Source organism: Hemicordylus capensis, chromosome 4 (genome assembly GCF_027244095.1).
Source record: "Hemicordylus capensis ecotype Gifberg chromosome 4, rHemCap1.1.pri, whole genome shotgun sequence".
Classification (NCBI taxonomy): domain Eukaryota; kingdom Metazoa; phylum Chordata; class Lepidosauria; order Squamata; family Cordylidae; genus Hemicordylus; species Hemicordylus capensis.
In genome coordinates, this window is record NC_069660.1 from 125,986,407 (window position 1) to 126,004,030 (window position 17,624).

General features: G+C 44.3%; 1 protein-coding gene across 4 annotated transcripts in view; it reads left to right on the forward strand.

Moving 5' to 3' along the window:
- PLPPR5 (phospholipid phosphatase related 5) overlaps window positions 1–17,624 on the forward strand; it is a 241,699-nt gene that overhangs the window by 179,189 nt on the left and 44,886 nt on the right. For all 4 annotated transcript variants that reach the window (XM_053248523.1, XM_053248524.1, XM_053248525.1 and 1 more), the window contains 2 exons: window positions 6,546–6,678; window positions 11,190–11,440. In XM_053248523.1, the coding sequence (XP_053104498.1) occupies window positions 6,546–6,678; window positions 11,190–11,440 (384 nt within the window). The remainder of the gene's footprint in view (window positions 1–6,545; window positions 6,679–11,189; window positions 11,441–17,624) is intronic.

Here is a 17,624-nt window from a genome sequence, read left to right on the forward strand (position 1 = left end):
ATGCAACGAGTACACAAGTGCCCAGTACTTCCGGCAATGGGGCGGCAGGGAGCTACGCTGCCACCCCGAGGGGCTTTGCTACAACAGAGTGCTAGTGGGGGAAATGCAGCAGGAGGGGTAAGTGCACCCTCCCCCACCCTTAAGTGAACACACCCGCCACCTCTGGAATGGTTCCAGGCACATCCGTATAGCACACTTCAGCAACAATGATTTATTATTAGATTAAAAAGAAATAGTATGCAATAAGAACAACTGTATTTTCATAATACAGAGTGTTTTCATTAACCTAGCAACTCCAATTCAAGTAATATAATAAAGAAAAATAACTTCCCTCACGCGTCTAACTGAACTGGACCCTATCTCATTTCTCACAGGCAGGGATCTTGACCTTTCATTTCCCCAGCAACCTCTCAGCCAGCTGCTTCCACAGGGCACTCCTGGGACAGAACAAACAAAAAAAGATAGCTTTCTCTTAGGAACATAGGAAACTGCCATATACTGAGTCAGACCATTGGTCTATCTACTCCCACCCAGTCCTCTGGATTGGTCCTTCTGGTTTGATTTCCCCTGGCTTTCCCCCTTATTAGAGAAGGCCCACCACCCTCCCGGTCATTGCTCTAAGGGAAGCCTAGTCCTCCCTCAAAGCCTCCGCTCACTACATTTGGTCTTCGCTGTGGACACAGCTGAATCATTTCCTTCAGGGAGGGCATTTATAGAACTAAGTTGAATAGAGGTGACAAGAGATGAAGTTCAATAAGTAACTGACAAATTAAAAATTAATCGGTCATCCAGTTTGAATGGTGTACATCAGAGAGCTCTTGAAGAACTCAAATGTGAAATTGCAGATTTTCTAACAAAAATATGCAAGTCATCACTAAAATCCTCCATACCAGAAGATTGCAAAGTCGGCAACATAACATCAGTTTTTAAAACAGACCTAAGAAGGAGCCAGGAAACTACCGGCTGATTAAGCCTAACTTCCAACCCAGGTAAATTGTTGAAAAGCATTATTAAAGGTAGAATTATTCAACCTACTGAACAAACCTCGCAAAGGAGGAATCAACATGGCTAATGAAAGGGAAAGTCTTGCCTCACCACTCTTAGAATTCTTTGAAGGTGTCAACAAATATGAGGCTAAATAAGGAAGTCACTTGGAAGACATGCTTAGACTTCAAAAATGCTTTTGAAAAAGGGTCTTGAGTAAACTTAGCATATTGGGATAAGAGGACAGCTCTTCTGGATTGGCCACTGGTTAAAGAATAGCAGACAAATGCTACAGTTAAGGGGATGCATGGCTTACCAAAACACTCCTGGTGGCACTGTTGTGTACAGTACACATGGTTACATAATGTCTGAAAAGGCCTATAAAGATATGCATCTAAATCAGGAATACATGGAGGCTATTCACACATGTGGAGGAAACCGAGCTGAGGGAGCCCAGCCCGGTTTCCTCCATGTGTGTGAACAGCCAGGAGCTGTGCAGCTCCCGGCGGCTAGCCCGCCTAATTCCCCCCCACCCCATTATATGAGGTTAGTGGAGCGAGTGCTCTGCTAACCTTGCTTTTGTGACCGTGTGCCGCCACAGTGCAGCGACGCATGAGTAGACCCCCAACTGGGAGGCAACAAGCCTCCTGGTTTCGGGAGTCCCCTCAGAATGCCCCACGCACTTCTGGGGGCTGGGTGTCCCCCGATCCCCACCACCCCTACCTGCTCCATGATGGAGCTGGTAGTCATGTGGGCAGCTGTTCCGGGCACCCAGGGCTGGCCTGGGCATTGTTTGCAGGGAGCGCAGCTAAGCCCTCTCTTCCCGCAGAGCCCAGTAAGGCTCTACACATGGATTGTGTGTAGAGCCTCACTGTTTGCTGGTTCTAATAAGCAAAATTTGAGGAATTTTCCTTGACAGTTCCTGTTAATTCCATGAGTCTCTGTGGGTGAGAAAGAAGGATTGATAAATCCATTCTTCATAGGGAAGAGGGTGACTGGAGATCTATGTTTTCAGAAGGTAATGACTCATCCATGACAGTAGTGTATCCCCAAAATATTTGAGACCACTTCAAAATAACAAATTTCCATATATATAATCTGGGATAGATTCCATGATGGACATTATGGAATTGCTGTCTAGCCTGCTCCACTTCAAACCAACTCTCCTGGGATGGGAGGGGGATCTGAACTCTTGGGAGATTGCCAGGGTGCCCTTGCGGGGAGGAGGGCCAATGACTTGACCTTGTCTTAGAGTCCATTGCAATCTGGTGTCATCTCGGCTGGTTACTGTCTCTAGTTATGGCAGTCCCTGATGCCCCAGAGGGTGAGGCTGGGAAACACTCCGGTGCAATAAAACACCAGCAGGGATCCAGACAGGTTGGTATTCCATAGTATCATGAATAGCTGCCCACCAACATTGAGTTAAACACAACTACAGTGAAGCAAAATCAGGAGGAACACTGATCAGTTGCAAGAGGAAAATACTGTCGGGATTTTCTACCCTCCTCTGTGAGACAGGGTTGTTTACCCAGTCAAACGGCAGTGTGCTGAGAGAAGCAGGGAATTTCAGATGCCAAGACAACTCCAGTGATTACCTTTCAGAAGTCAGGAAGGGCTCAGAGAGGCAGGCAACAGCTGTTATCAGCTCCACAGCTGCAGACGTGTGTGGAAATGCTAGCAAAGGGGGTGGAGTTGGAGAACAAGTTCCCTATGGAGGCCAGGGATTTTGCCTGGCCAGGGAAGAAGGAGCAAGCTGGAAGGCGGCGGGGAGGAGTGTCCTAAATGTAGGGCTTTATTTAAGGCAGGGGCTGCTGAAGATGAGAGGATCAGCAGGGATGGGGTTTGATGGTCTTCTGGGACTCCCAGAAAGGAGCTCAGACCTTTGCTCCCACTGATAGGCAAAGGAGTGGAGTGTCTATACTTCCCTCCTCCCCCAATTCTGAGGCAATGCCTGTGCCTATAATTTAGTGCGAGAGGGTGGGAAGGTTAATTGGAGAATTCCTCCTCCCTAAACACGGACAAATACATATAATGGGGCTATTCTTATGATCACAAAAATCGGGCTAGGATTTTCTTAGCCCGATTTTTGTTATCGTTAGAACCAGCGGGCTCGCAGCCGAGCCCGGTGGTTCTGAAGCGGCTAACCCACTCCTGTAGCCCACCTCTTAGCCTGGGTTTGCGGAGCGAGCGCTCCGCAAACCCAGGCTAACTGCTTGTGAGTAGCCGCAGCACGGCTCCGCTCCGCTCCATGGCTACTTGTGAGTAGACCCCCAGCCAGGAGGCTTAAAAGCAGCCTCCCAGCTTGGGGGTCTCCCCAGTATGCCCTGCGCGCTCGCACAGGGCATACTGGGGCTTCCGGGGCCGTGCGGCCCCCAAGATCCCCAGCCCCTGCCAGCTCCGTCTCGGACCCGGCCATTGTGTGGGTGGCCGATCTGGCTGCCCAGGGCTCCCTGCGCGCTCGTCTGCGGGGAGAGCAGGCTTAGCCCGCTCTCCCCGCAGTTTTGACAAAACTGGGTCTCACGGATCGTGAGACCCGGCTCAATGCCTCTTTTTTTCTTTCTCTTGATGAGTTTATTTTCAAACTGTTGTTAATCATGGTTGTCTTTACTCACAGATTTACAGTGCACTAGAGAGGAGGTAACTGTATTGTGCACACACATAATCCCCATCCCCCTGTTGTTAGGGAGAAGAACCAGTTCTCTGAAATACATAATATAGTCAGAGACACTCAAAGCTTCCCATAATGAATCATACTTAAAGTTGCTTTTGACAAGAACTGTAGGAGTGGATATACAAAGATCCTCTTACTATTGTTACCATTGTGATTAACTCACATTCAAGGTTAAGCTAAACTTTATTCGTCTCCTTCCCTTGATTCATATTTTCATAGGAAGTTCCCTTTACTAAGTCAGACCATTGGCCCATCTATGTTGGTATAATATAAACTGACTGTCAGAAAATCTGCAGGGTTCCAGACAGAGATCTTTCCCAGCACTGTTTGGAGATGCTGGGGATTGAACCTAGGACCTTTTGCATGCAAAACATGTGCTCTACCACTGAGCTACTCCCCATCCTTAAAAGGGGGGAAGCATTTTTTCATAAAAGGGGTTGCAGGCAGCAGAGTTGCACCTTCCTGATGTCCAAACCAGATAGACATGAGACAAAGGAGCAAGTCACACGATCATCGTCCTGGGCAGGCTGGGAAGGCGTGTGTGGGGGTGGGGGAGGTTGCACCTCCTACCTTCCACCATATGACCAAACTTTCCTCCATCAGTGGGCCTTCCGCACGCCCACATGGACAGCCCTGCTCCATGCGGTTCCGTGAAGCACAGAGCAGGGCGGAGGGAACTGGGACTGGAACTTGTTATTCTGGTCTCCAGGCATCCCTCAATGCAACGCGCGGCACATGTTGGGATCCCCCCATCAGGAGGGTGCTCTATGTGCCCATCACATGATACTCAGTAGCTGGGGGAAGGGTGCGGGAGCACTCTTAACCTCAGCTAAAACCTAGGTTTATTAAGCGGGTTAGGTGGATGGGGAGCAGAGGGATCCACAGTCCCAGGTTGAGGCGGTGGCTAGAGGTACTTTTTACCGGCTTTGGCTAATACACCAGCTGCGTCCTTTTCTTAAGATGAATGACCTCAAAATGGTGGTACATATGCCAGTAGACATATAATCCCAGACTGTAGGCATACATTACAGTAGTAGTAATTGAGGCTGGATTACTGCAGTGCCCTCTACGTGGGGCTGCCTTTGTATGTAGTCCGTAAACTGCAGTTGGTCCAGAATGTGGCAGCCAGGTTGGACTCTGGATCATCTCAGAGAGACCATATTACTCCTGTGTTGTGGGAACTACACTGGCTGCCGATAATTTTCCAGGCAAAATACATGGTGCTGATTATTGCCTATAAAGCCCTAAAAAGCTTAGGCCTGGGTATTTAAGAGAACGTCTTCTTCACTATGAGCCCCACCACCTGTTAAGATCATCTGGAGAGGTTCGTCTGTGGTTGCCGCCAACTCATCTGGCGGCTACTCAGGAATGGGCCTTCTCTGTTGCTTCCCCTGGACTTTGGAATGCACTCCCTGTTGAAATAAGAGCCTCCCCATCTCTGGCAACCTTTTAAAAGGCACTGAAGACACATTTGTTCACCCAGGCTTTTAATTAGATTTATAGTTTTAATATTTTAATGTTGGTTTTTAAATGATTTTAATGTTAATGATTTTAATGTTTAAATGTTTTTAATTGTTTAAATGATTTTAATCTTTAAATGATTTTAATTGTAAACCTCCCAGAGAAGCAAGTTTTGGGCAGTATAGAAATATGTTAAATAAATAAACAAGCAAGCAAGCAAGCTCCCTGCTGAAATAAGAGCATCTAAAATCAGAGCAATATGATCTTTTAATTACAATTACTTTTAATAACTTTAATTTAATAACTTTTTTATTCTATTGTTTTTATTGTGTCTTGTATATTCTAATCTGTGTTGACTTTTCAATATTTTAAATTTTGTACACCGCCTAGAGATTTCTATATCAGACAGGCAGTATAAAAATATGATAAATAAATTAAATTAAATTAAATTAATAACAAATACTTAGAACCAATTTTCTGATATTTTGAAAGTCAAAAGGTGGAGATATACCATCTTCAGAATGACTCTGGATTTTTTTTAAAGCATGTAACACCATTTTCTGTCACTTTAGTGGCTAATATCCAGACTAATGCAGCATGGCAGTATGGGGGAAGGCAGTTTTGGCCAGTCTCCCATTCCCTCTGTGTCTCCCAAAAATATGTCTCTGAAGATTGCAAGATCCTCAGCAGCATGTGAGAGGCACAGTGCATTTCAGAAGGAAGACGAGATCGGCAAAAATTGCCCACCACCACCACACCTATCCCCTGCAGCAACAACACTACATTAGTATGGATGTCATCCAATATAAATATACAGCAACATAGGATGCACTGGTTTTTTAAAATTCTAACAATCGTTACCTTTATAAATCTACAGGCTGAAGTTTGAAAGTCTTTCCCTTTTTATATAGTATGGCATGTATTTTATAAAGCTTATCCATATCACAGTATTATTGCCATGTTGATCAGTCTTGTAATTAAGTTCCAAGAATGTACCCACCTGCACAATTTTATACTTGCATGTTTCAGGGACATTGAAGGAATTTAATTCCTATTTTATTTTTATTGTATTTTTAAAATTTTACTATACTCTGCAGGGTTAAACCTTGGCTGTGTTAGATATTACTGACACACCTATTTCAAGGATAAAGTGAAGTGGGCGTTTTTCGGGGGGCTCCCCCCTTCCTTTTTTTCTTCCAGATTTCTCCTGAAGAAATTGAAATGTTTATGCAGATACAGTAAAATGAGCAATATGGTACGTTTCCCTCACAAACAGATTTTACTGTGTAGGACTTGGCTCATCTTATTATTTTGTCTCAGCAAAACAACCACCTCATTCTACATCACTACAATAATGTCTTCATTATTGGTATGATTGTAATGACTGCAGTCTGACGTATCCTTTTCTTTTTTTATTTTCCCCTTCAAGATAATTGTTGGAGAAACTGCAGTGTTTTGTCTACAGATGGCTACACGGGATTTTGAAAACCAAGAAAAAACATTATTAACTGGAGACTGTTGCTATATAAATCCACTGGTGCGCAGAACTGTCAGATTTCTTGGTAAGAACATTTATTAATCTTTGATTTTATTGAGTTTTGTTTTGTATTGGGTAACTTCACATGTAATGGTAGCAAGTAGGTAGGAGAAAACTGACCTGGTGAGCACGCTCTCCTGATACTTCCGCCTCTTTTGGCCATCAGAAACCACCAGTGTTGCATGGACAATGTTGTGTTCCCTTTGCTGCCCAACCTTCACCCAACATTTGTAACCTACATTTGAAGTTGGTCAGAGAATGTCAGGCAGCAGAGGGAACATGAGGTCGTCAACCTTACATTGGCGGGTTTCGATGAGGCGGGTTTGAGACAGGATGAGGCGGGTTTGGATAAGAGGCTGATGTGCCAGGAGCACATGTTTTCCAGGAAGCCGTGGTTTTCTCCTACTTACTTATAACCATTGCATGTGAAGCCACCCATTGTTTTTGTTTTAAAATGTTGTAAGGTACCTTTTGTACATTTGGGGGAAAAAGGGATATAAAGATTTTAAATAAATAAGAATATTGCATGTTATTTTCAAATGTTTATGAATTTCGCAATGTACAAATGCAGATATGGTAAAATTTCTCTTATTTGCATCTCATTTATCTGAATCCCCTGTCCACTTGTACTCATTGTGTGCCCTTTTGCATCTGCTATCATTTTAAAATAAGACCTGCACTCCCACTTATGCTTTTTTCTGATTGTTGAAGTAATTTTAATATACATGAAAGGTGCATAGATTTTGTATATTTTTAAAGGAGAGAAATTCAAACAGCTGCCATCTACTCCAATATAGAAAAATTCAATAGATAACTTCAATTGCAGTGTTTGTACTGTCACGTCAGGGCAATCAACATTTTCTGGATTTCTCTTTGCTATGTCTCAGTGCTGAAATGGAAAGTAATGACTTTATGTTCTTGCACTGAATGAGACAGCAAGGCGAGTCTCACAATCGGTGAGACTCACCGGAGGGGGTTCTGTGGGGAGAGCGGGCTTCATCCGCTCTCCCCTCCAACGATCCAGGCTGCAGCCCTGGGCAGCCGGATTGGCCGCTCACACGAGCTGGTGGGAGCTGTGGTGATCGGGGGCTGCACGGCACCCGGAGGTTCCAGGAAGTTCCGCACGAGTGTGCAGGGCATCCTAGAGAGACCCCCATGGCCGGGAAGCTTGTTTCAGCCTCCTCGCGGGGGTCTCCTTGTGTGTTGCCATGGCGTGGAGCGCTTGCTCCACTAACCTTGTCTAAGAGGAGGGCTAGTTACACGGGTTACCCACTTTGAAGACACCAGGCTTGCCTGCGAGCCCGGTAGTTCTCATGCTCCCTTATATTTCCCTTAGTCTCCCTTAGCCCACTTTTTGGCGATTGTGAGAATCGCCTCAGTATGGAAGATGCTGTTGTTGAAAAAGGCATCTACCTCACTATTTCTGTCCAGAAGATAGCAGTGGTTATTAAAGATGATGTTCCTAAAGTAAGAAACAGGATAATGTTTAAAATATGTTTATAATATAATTATAATGCAAATATTTCTAAAAATTATAATGCAAATATTTGCTAATAGAATAAGAATTTGGTCAGGTCAAATGTGGGGATCAGATAAAGGAATTAGATAATTAAGGAATCATTCTGAAATCCTATAATGGATTTGGATAAACAGATTTTGAGGCTGTTCTCATGCCAAGCCCAGGCATAATCAGCCAAGCCTGGGCTTGGTTGCCTGTGAGAACCTCTGGGATCTGCATGGATCCTGGCGGTGCGGCGGTGCTAAACCCAGCTCATAGCTGAGGTTAAGGATGCAAATGCACCCTTAACTTGTTTCCGGGGATCGTGTGTCAGCAGCTCACACTAACACAGGGACAAGTGCCTAGAACACCTGTCGCCTGGAGGAATCCACCAATGCACTGTGCTCAGTGTGCGGTGCACTGTGGAATTCACGGAGGTTGGGACAATGAGTCCCAGCCTCCGATAGATTCACCCTGCTCCACATTGCATGGAGCAGGGCTGATTGTGTGGGAGTGTGCTCTTCACTCCCACCGAACAACAAATGATTGTTTGGGGGAAAGGTAAGGTTTAGGAAGCCTTCCCCCCCCCCCACCTACCGTCCCAGTAGGTCATGTGAATAGCTCCTTTGTTGGGGGCAAGAATTTAGATTATATGGAGGCTTCTTTAAAAAGCCAAACTCTACTAAAGAGTCACACTTCCAAGCATGGTATAGCACCAGTCTTGCTACAATTTATCTGAAATTTAGTGGTGAGCACACCCATAGGCCTTGGGAACTGATTCTTGCAGGATCTAGTCTTATTACTAGGTCCTCACTGAGTTATTTAAGAATTACTTTCTCTGCACAGTCAGGTCATCTGTTGTTTTTATAACTGTTGGGTTATTAGTTGTGACCACCAGTGCAAACACATGTCCTACTTTCCTACACTGGATAACTTCACATGACTGCCAGCAAGTCAGTAAGCCTGGAACATGTCAGGAAAATGGCAGGAACTGAAAGCATGAACTCCTGGTAGGTGTGATGTCTCATCCTGCCCAAGTCTGATTCCCATCCCAGATTCCGGAGAGTCAGCTGACATTCTCTTGCAATCCTCCAACCAACCTCAGATGTAATTGACAAGTAGGTAGAGGATCTCATGAATCCAGTGCAGGATCCAAACTTGGGCGGGTTCAGATGCCATGCCTGGTGGGTCCACATGTTCTCCATTCCTGACATTTCCCTGACATTTTCCCAGTTTACTGACTTGCCAATGATTATGAAGCTGCCCAGAGTTATATTATTACTTGAGATGCCCATAGGCAATAATGGAGTGACAGAAAGTCCTAAGTTTGTTATTACAGTCCAAGACCAGATAATAGCAACAAACACAAAACAACAACAAATACAGACAGAAAGGAGAGACTGTGCTTTTCTTTACCCTAATTGTAATATAATATTTGTGGTAATGCCTCTTTTCCATCTTATTATTCACCATTATTCACCTTGATCACCCCAAAGGAAGAAAACTGTTAGGATGCCATGGATCTCAATCCTTGCAGTTGTGGCATCCATGAAAAATGTTTTCCTTGCAGTGTGCTTTTTGAGGCAACTTGCAAGCCATTGGTTTGTTTTTGTAAATCTTTTCAAGATATCTTAAAAGAGGTGATGATTCTTGAACAGCAGTTCAGTATTCCCAGATGCAATTCTAAGCAACTTGATAAAGACACCCAGAATAATTTGTCACATGATGACAAATCTTTTTGTCACATGTGATTTGTCACATGTGACAAATCACATGATGACAAAGTTTTTCTTTTCAGTAACCTGATGAATGCATCTCTGCTTGACAAACAGTGAATACCCAAGGCCTAAAGCATGTGGTGGTGGTGGTGGTGGTGATTCTTCTTCTCATCATCATCATCATCATCATCAAATATTGATATTATCAATATTGATATCATATGTGGCTTATCATCATCATCATAGCCACATGCTTTGATAATAAAGTGTGGTTTGGTTCATATTTTGTTGAATATGCAAAGCAAAGAACTGTATGCAATAGTAGCTTGTCTCTAGCAGTATGACATGTTTGGCATTTAAGCTCTTCTTTGATTGGAGGGATGAAATAAAGTTGGAAGGAGATAGTCCCAGACCTCCCACACATATTGCTTAATGTTGACTGTGCATGAGTACACCTGGGGAACTACAAAAATTTGTTGCCTGGCAGACTTTTACACTCAGAATTATAGTGTCTGTTCATGGAGTCCTTTTCTATAGGGATCTAGCACGTGGCTAGCCTTAAGCCTTTGAGAAGCTGCAATACCATAAATGAATCTGTCGTGAACAACAGCTGAATAATCCTTTTCATAAACCAGTTAAGTCAGAGTGATTTGATATATAATAGCTGAATCTGTTTAGCCATCTTGTAGCCTGTTCTAGTATTGGGCTTACTCAGGATTAAGTCACACTGATTTCAACCAATCTTTCTTCCAGAATAACTTTTTAAATTTACTTGCCAAGTGTAGCAGTGAATGGTTTAGGGACACTCAGTGACCACTGGAAGCCCATGCTAACCATTCTGAGCTATTATGTGGAATGAGTGAATAATACCCTTTAGATCCAGGACCATGTGCTCTCTTCTGCTGCTGCTGAGGAAAGGCAAATTGCCGCACACATGCACGTCACTCAGCCCACATGGGACATTCAAGACTTCTATAGGTCTTCTATCTCCCGCAGTCTTCAAAGCAACAAGAACCAGAAATATACTTTCTCCCAGTCCGATCCTTTTCCTTGTGTCCCCTTCCCAAATATTTCTTGCTGCACAGGGATCAGAAACCTTGCTGTAAAGGCTCATCCTACAATCTCTGTGCACCTTTCCAGCTAGAACTATGCAAGTACTTCCAACAAATTCCAGGACTCCATATTAGTATCATTATGGCTCATTTTTCTATTATAAGATGCCGCACAGTACTGACAGGAAGAGATGGCTGTTGTTCTTATACATGATGTTTGGTCAAAATTGGAGACAATTGACTAGTCCTTTTCTCTTTTTTGTTCTAGGCATTTATGCGTTTGGACTTTTTGCAACAGATATCTTTGTAAATGCTGGACAAGTAGTAACTGGGAATCTTGCACCACATTTCCTTGCACTTTGTAAACCCAACTACACTGCTCTTGGATGCCAGCAGTTTACACAGTTTATCAGTGGTGCAGAGGCTTGCTCTGGAAACTCAGACCTTATCACAAAAGCCAGGAAGACATTTCCATCCAAAGAAGCAGCTCTGAGTGTATATGCAGCGACATATCTGGCCGTAAGTAAATCAGACAAACTAATGTTGTGATATTGTGAGCAATGACTGTTTAGTACTCTTCCCAAACTGCTTAACCTTGTTACATCATCACTACTAACAGGATACGCAACTCAGGTTTGTACTTCTTACAAACTTAAGAAAAAATACAGTGTCAGCTGTATTCAATGCAGATGTCCAAGATTAGGAGCTGGGTCTCATGATCCGTGAGAACGGGTTTCTTCGGGTGAGCGGGGAGAGCAGTCTAAGCCCGCTTTCCCCGCTCATGAGCGGAGAGGGAGCCCTGGGCGGCTGGATCAGCCACCCACACGATTGCCAGCTCCAAGACGGAGCCGGCTGGGGCTGGGGAGCTCGGGGGCTGCGTGGCCCCCACAAGCCCCAGTATGCCCTGCGCCTCCCGGCCGGGGGTCTACTCATGAGTAGGCACAGCGCGAAGGTGTGGTGCGGCTACTCACAATTGTAAAAAGCAGGTTTGCGGAGCGCTTGCTCCGCAAACCTGCTTTTTACCAGGGGTTCCAGAGCGGGTTAGCCACTCCAGAACCACTGGGCTCGGCTGCGAGCCCGGTGGTTCTGACGATCAGCAAAAATCGGGCTAGCTGCCCATGAACCTTGGGTTAGGGCGGTATAAAAATGTGCTAAATAAATTAATAATAATAATAATAATAATAATAAAAAATAGCGGAATAGCCCCTAGGTGTGGTGAGGAGATCAGGATCATCAGTTCCTCCCATCACAATGTCTGCACAGTGGATCAACTGATTTACATAGTGGCCTGTGTGTGCAGTCCAAGATATGTAGGATCAACTGTGCAATCTGGGCTCTTCAGCTTTGAACTCTGTGTGTGCCAGCCCAGTGCACAGATGTCGGGAGGACATGGGCAAGCACATCCCTTGCCGTATAGAACAGGAAAGGTGTGCATATCTTTTTAGAAACACACTATTTGTTCCAAAACTAACATGACTGGACAGAAATGGTATGAATTAGGTTTGTTATTAGAAGCTATTCCTGACTGATTAGTGTTCAGGGTTTAAAAAAAAAATGAAAGAAACACTATATTATGTTTTAATAATAAAGCCTCTCCCTGCCCCTTTCGCCGCATTAACTGTGATATCAGGCGAGCGGGGGGCGGAGTTGTGGGCCCAGCCCAAGAGACAGGCAAGCGGGCCACAATTTTTTGTCCCACTGCATGTGTTTCCGGTGAACCAATCAAATTCTAGGAGCGCCTGCATAAGCAGCCTGCTCCGTCACATTTCCCTTCAGTTGTTCTGCAGGCAGGCACCCTCCCACCCGTCCCTTAACTCAGTGAGGGATATTCCAGCTGCCTTGTGAGGCCAAGTAGACATATTTTGGGTCTCAGCTGATTGGCTATGGTTTGGGCCTTTTTTCACCTACTTCTCACTGACTTGGTTGAGGTGGTCACTGGGTTTATTTGGACACTTTGCAGATGAGTGCGGATCGGGATAGGTTAATTGCATGGTGTTGGGCTGGAGAAACGTTATGGTGAGTGGGAATATGGAGGAAGGCTTAGTGATCTCACGACTCTCAGGCTGGATCTGCTCCCACTCAGATGTATGCCAGTGAATGCCTCTCAGTGAGGTCATTCACACAATTGAAAACTGTGTTCTACCCAGGTTTGGGAGCTTTGTGTACTCCCAATTTTTGATTGTGTGGAAGCAAGGTTAGAGGAAAACCTGGGTAGAAGTGATTGTGTGGAAGAAAGGTTAGAGGAAAACCTGGGTAGCTTTTTCTCCTACCTTGCTTCCACACAATCACTTCTACCCAGGTTTTCCTCTAACCTTGCTTCCACACAATCAAAAATTGGGAGTACACAAAGCTCCCAAACCTGGGTAGAACACAGTTTTCGATTGTGTGAATGACCTCAGTGTCTCACGACCTGGGTTGAGGTGGGCTGGCATGCACCTCCTCATCGGGGGTAACTTGGTGGTCAAGAAGAGGTTCGGACTGTGTACCAAGCCAAATCAAAGCCTGGTCCTTCAGCCTCCTGTGGGCATACCTCCTATGAGATTGATTCCCATAGGGGATACCCGTACTTTAGTTCAATTCCTCATTGTGGGTTTTGTAATTATTTAATAAAGAGGCCCTAGTTTCTTCCAACTACGTGTGTCCTGTCATTATTTGGGTCTGGGTTTTCAATTATTGCTGCTACCTCTGTCAGCGGCAGCAGGACCAACAGTGTACTGTCTGCCACTTTTTCCTAGCAACAGCCAGTTTGTTACCCACACTGCCTCATTTGTGAATTTGTCCTTCAGATGGAATGAAATAATTGACTAAAGTATCTAAGTAGGGGATCTGTGGTATTCACCCAGTGTCAGGTTGCATTTGTCCCAAATTAAGCAAGTGCATGTTTACCCAATCAAAGGGAATTTTCTTCCGGCTGCCCCAGTAATGCCTGAGCTGGGTTAGTGGATTTCATGCAGGTTTTTTAAATATAGTTTATGCTAGCCTGGTTTTATGTGGAGTCCCAGCCATAATCTAAGTCTTCTGCATGAGTGAAAAAAGGCCTTGAGAGAGCAACTTAACAATACTGATGTTGACATCAGTGGGTCATAGAAACAGCCAGAACAGCATAATCAAATGTCAGGACTCTGATATATAGTTCATTTAGGTTTGTAGGTTGAGAATTGTACATTTGAATCAGCTGGATGATAACTGATGAAAAGCAGGTAATGAGAATTCTAGATTGTCTGTCTGTCAGTCTGTTTAAATTTGAATCATTTGGAAGATAACTGATGAAAAGCAGATTGTAATAAGAATTCCAAGACTGTGTTTACACAGTCATAAGGATCCTGGTTGAAAAGTTAATCAGGATTAGTGAGCCAGTGGAGCTGATTGTGTGAATGCAGAATTCCAGGGCAATCCTGGTCAAAGCTCTTCAGTTAACAAATACGAATGCAGAAAATATTTGTATAACGCTTTTCAACAAAAGGTTCCCAAAGCAGTTTACATAGATAAAAATAAATAAATAAAATGGCTCCCTGTCCCCAAAAGGGTCACACTCTAAAAAAGAAACATAAGATAGATACCGGTAACATCCACTGGAGGGATGTTGTGTTGGGGATGGATAGGTGTTCTCCCCCTGCTAAATATAGAGAATTATCACTAAAAGGTGCCTCTTTGTTCAGTTAACCAGCATTTAACTAGGATAGATAACCACGTGTCTATCGTGTTTAAATGCTGTTTAACTGGAGTGGTTTGACCAAGATTGCCCTGAAATTATGTGTTTACACAATCAGCTCTGCAGTGCTCACTAATTCTGATTCACTTTTTAACCGGGCCCCTTGTGATTGTGTGAACGCAGCCTAAATTATCTATGCACCCATCTATATAATCCTGTGAAGCTATTCTTACAAGCAGCCTAACCCAGCCTAGGGCAGCCGAGCCTGTGTTAGGCTGATCATGCGGAGTGTTGGGATCGCTTCCAATCCGAGCGCTCCTGCCCTGCCTAACCTTACTTTTTGCCCTGGTCTTTAGCCAGGGTTAAGGGCACAAAGGCACCCTTAACCCCATGGAGTCATGTGTATGCTTGCGCTGCACACAGCCCGAGCATACACCAAGCTGGGCAGCAAGAGTGCCTGGCTGAGGGAGGATCCCTCAAAGCATTGCACTCCTAGCGCACTCTATTGCACTCTTTCCTCCTCTGGTTCCCTGCTCTGCCGCTCACCACAGCACCTATCGTGTATCTCATGAGCAGCAGAGACTGTATCCTGAAAGCGATCATGTGTGGGGAGGCAGGCAGGATCCTGCCTCCCATCCAACCAGCCCACTGTTTAGGTCTTGTGTACAACCTCTGTATATCCTCAGCTTTATTAATGACAGGAGGATCTCTCTATGGGTACACTGTGAAATGCTGTATCCATGGAGAATGGGTGGCAGGCAGTGCTACAGGGCACATTGGTGCAATGGACTAGGCTTGCTGGTGTGCTCCACCTATGTACAATGTCCACAGTTTGATAATGGCTGAAGATGGCTTGTATGGTATTGCTGTTTCATGAGCATTCTGAAAACCTAGGGGACCACTGCTCATCAGTTCTGAAGGGATACTACTACTTCCTGGAAGTGCATTCATTCCTCAGCCCCTCTAAAGAGATCACCTCATCACAAATGAGCACCTGTATTCCTTACCTTTAATGTCCTTGTTGCTAAGGGGCTGCCAGGTTTGTTATAGGTTGGATGTTCCAGATCTAACTTCTATAGAACATAGTCTCTTTCTGGTCATAAGGATGATGATGGTAGAATAGAGTCTTAGATGGCCAGGAAGTCAGTGGAAAAGTGCATGGACAATCATGGCAGCCTTGAATAAAAATCCCATTCCTGTGGCTGAAGAGTGGGGTGAACAAATGTAGCCATGGAGTAAGCCACATTTATTTTTCTGGCCTTATCCCCAGAACACAACCCACCAATTGAGCTGCCCCACAACTGCCTTCATCTTATCAAACTGTTTTCTTCACAGTCAACAGCTTTTGCTGCTTGTGAAGAAATAATCCTACAGATGAAACATTTTCTCTTTTCTGAGATCAAGTACAAATAAGAATTTAAAATAAGTCAGAACTAGCACACAGGCTATTCTTTTCTGTTTCAAACCCTTTTTACAAATTCTCAAAGGTATGTCAGCTGGAAGTATTAAGAAGGTGGGGAATAAACCTCTTTAGTCTTCTTCCATAGAGTATTCTCTGATTTTTAATAGCTCAGGATTGAAAACTCACATAAACTCTAGTTTAATTCTTTCTGCATTCAAAACTGCACTAGCAAGCATTTGTGCTTCACTCTACACTGCTTGTAACACTTCCACTTTGGGTCACTATAGTTGTACCTGGGTCTAGAAAGGCAGCAGCTGAAGGCAAGAGCTCAAAGATAGAGAGGCTATTCCCATGATCACTGGGGAGCGGGCTAATGGAGCATATTATTAATAGTAAGATTTAAAAAAATTAAAAGATTTTTAAAAATAGATAGCACCTAAAAATGGGTTCAGATGATCATTTAAAAATAGGCACACACAATGTTTGATTCATTTATCAAAGGCAGCCCATCTATAGTGGTAGCAAGGGACTCAAAAAGCCTCCAGTTTTCCTGGCTACCTTCAGCTACAAAAATGGGTTTTTGGTAGGCCAAGGTACATGGATGCTGGACTGAGCTTGACTTGATAAGTTCATTAGGGATGTGTGAATCGATTCAGGTACAAAACAATTTGTACCTGAATCTGGCTGATTTGGGTGATTTGTAGACAAAACAAATCACCCCTGTCCTCAGTTGCCCAGATTCGAGTACAAAACAAATCACCCCAGATTCGGACCCAAAAGATTTGGAGATTCAGACCTCCATTTTGTGACCAAAGTAGGTTGGGTGGTAGTGCCCAATGGGTGGAATCACCCAAATTTCAAAGAAATTGGGCAAAGGGGTGATTTTTAAAGAATTTTTGAAGTTGGCGCATCTTTAAGCTTTTCCCTATAGAAAATAATGGGGATTTCATCAGCCTTCTAACTCCACGTGGGGATAACCAGGGTGGCCCAGAGTGGGTTGTGGTGAGTGGTAGTGCCCAATGGGTACAAGGAAGCTACCACCCAGATTTCAAAGAAATTGTCTTTGTGGAAGATTTGGGGCAGAAAAGGGGTTTCGGGGGCAGAAGAGTGGGTCAGGTGGTAGTGCCCCAATGGGTGCCTGCTACCACCAAGATTTCAAATAAATTTGTGGAAGGGGTGATTTTTAATTTTTTTTAAATGAAGTTTGCACATCTTTAAGCTTTCCCCTCATAGGGAATAATGGGGAATTTCAGCAGCCCCATAACTCCACCGGGGGGGGGGGCGGGCACCAGGGTGGCTCAGAGCAGGTTGTGGTGTAGTGCACATAGGGTGCCAACCACCGCCAGAACAACAAGCCCATGGGGCACTGACCTTTGTTGTTTTCAATGTCTGAGGTGTTCTGAGAGTTGATTCTCTGGTAGGAAATGAGTTCATACCAGAGAATCTACTCTCAGAACACCTCAGACAAATCAGGGGTGATTTGATTCAGGTACAAATCAAATAAAAAAAATCGATTTGTGCACATCCCTACAGTTCACTGTATATGGGTAAAGATACATTTCCTGTCTTTGAAGATTTGGAACAGACAATGAGGCTATTCACACGATTGCAGAAAATCGGGCTAGCCTCCGCTAGCCCTATTTTCTGCA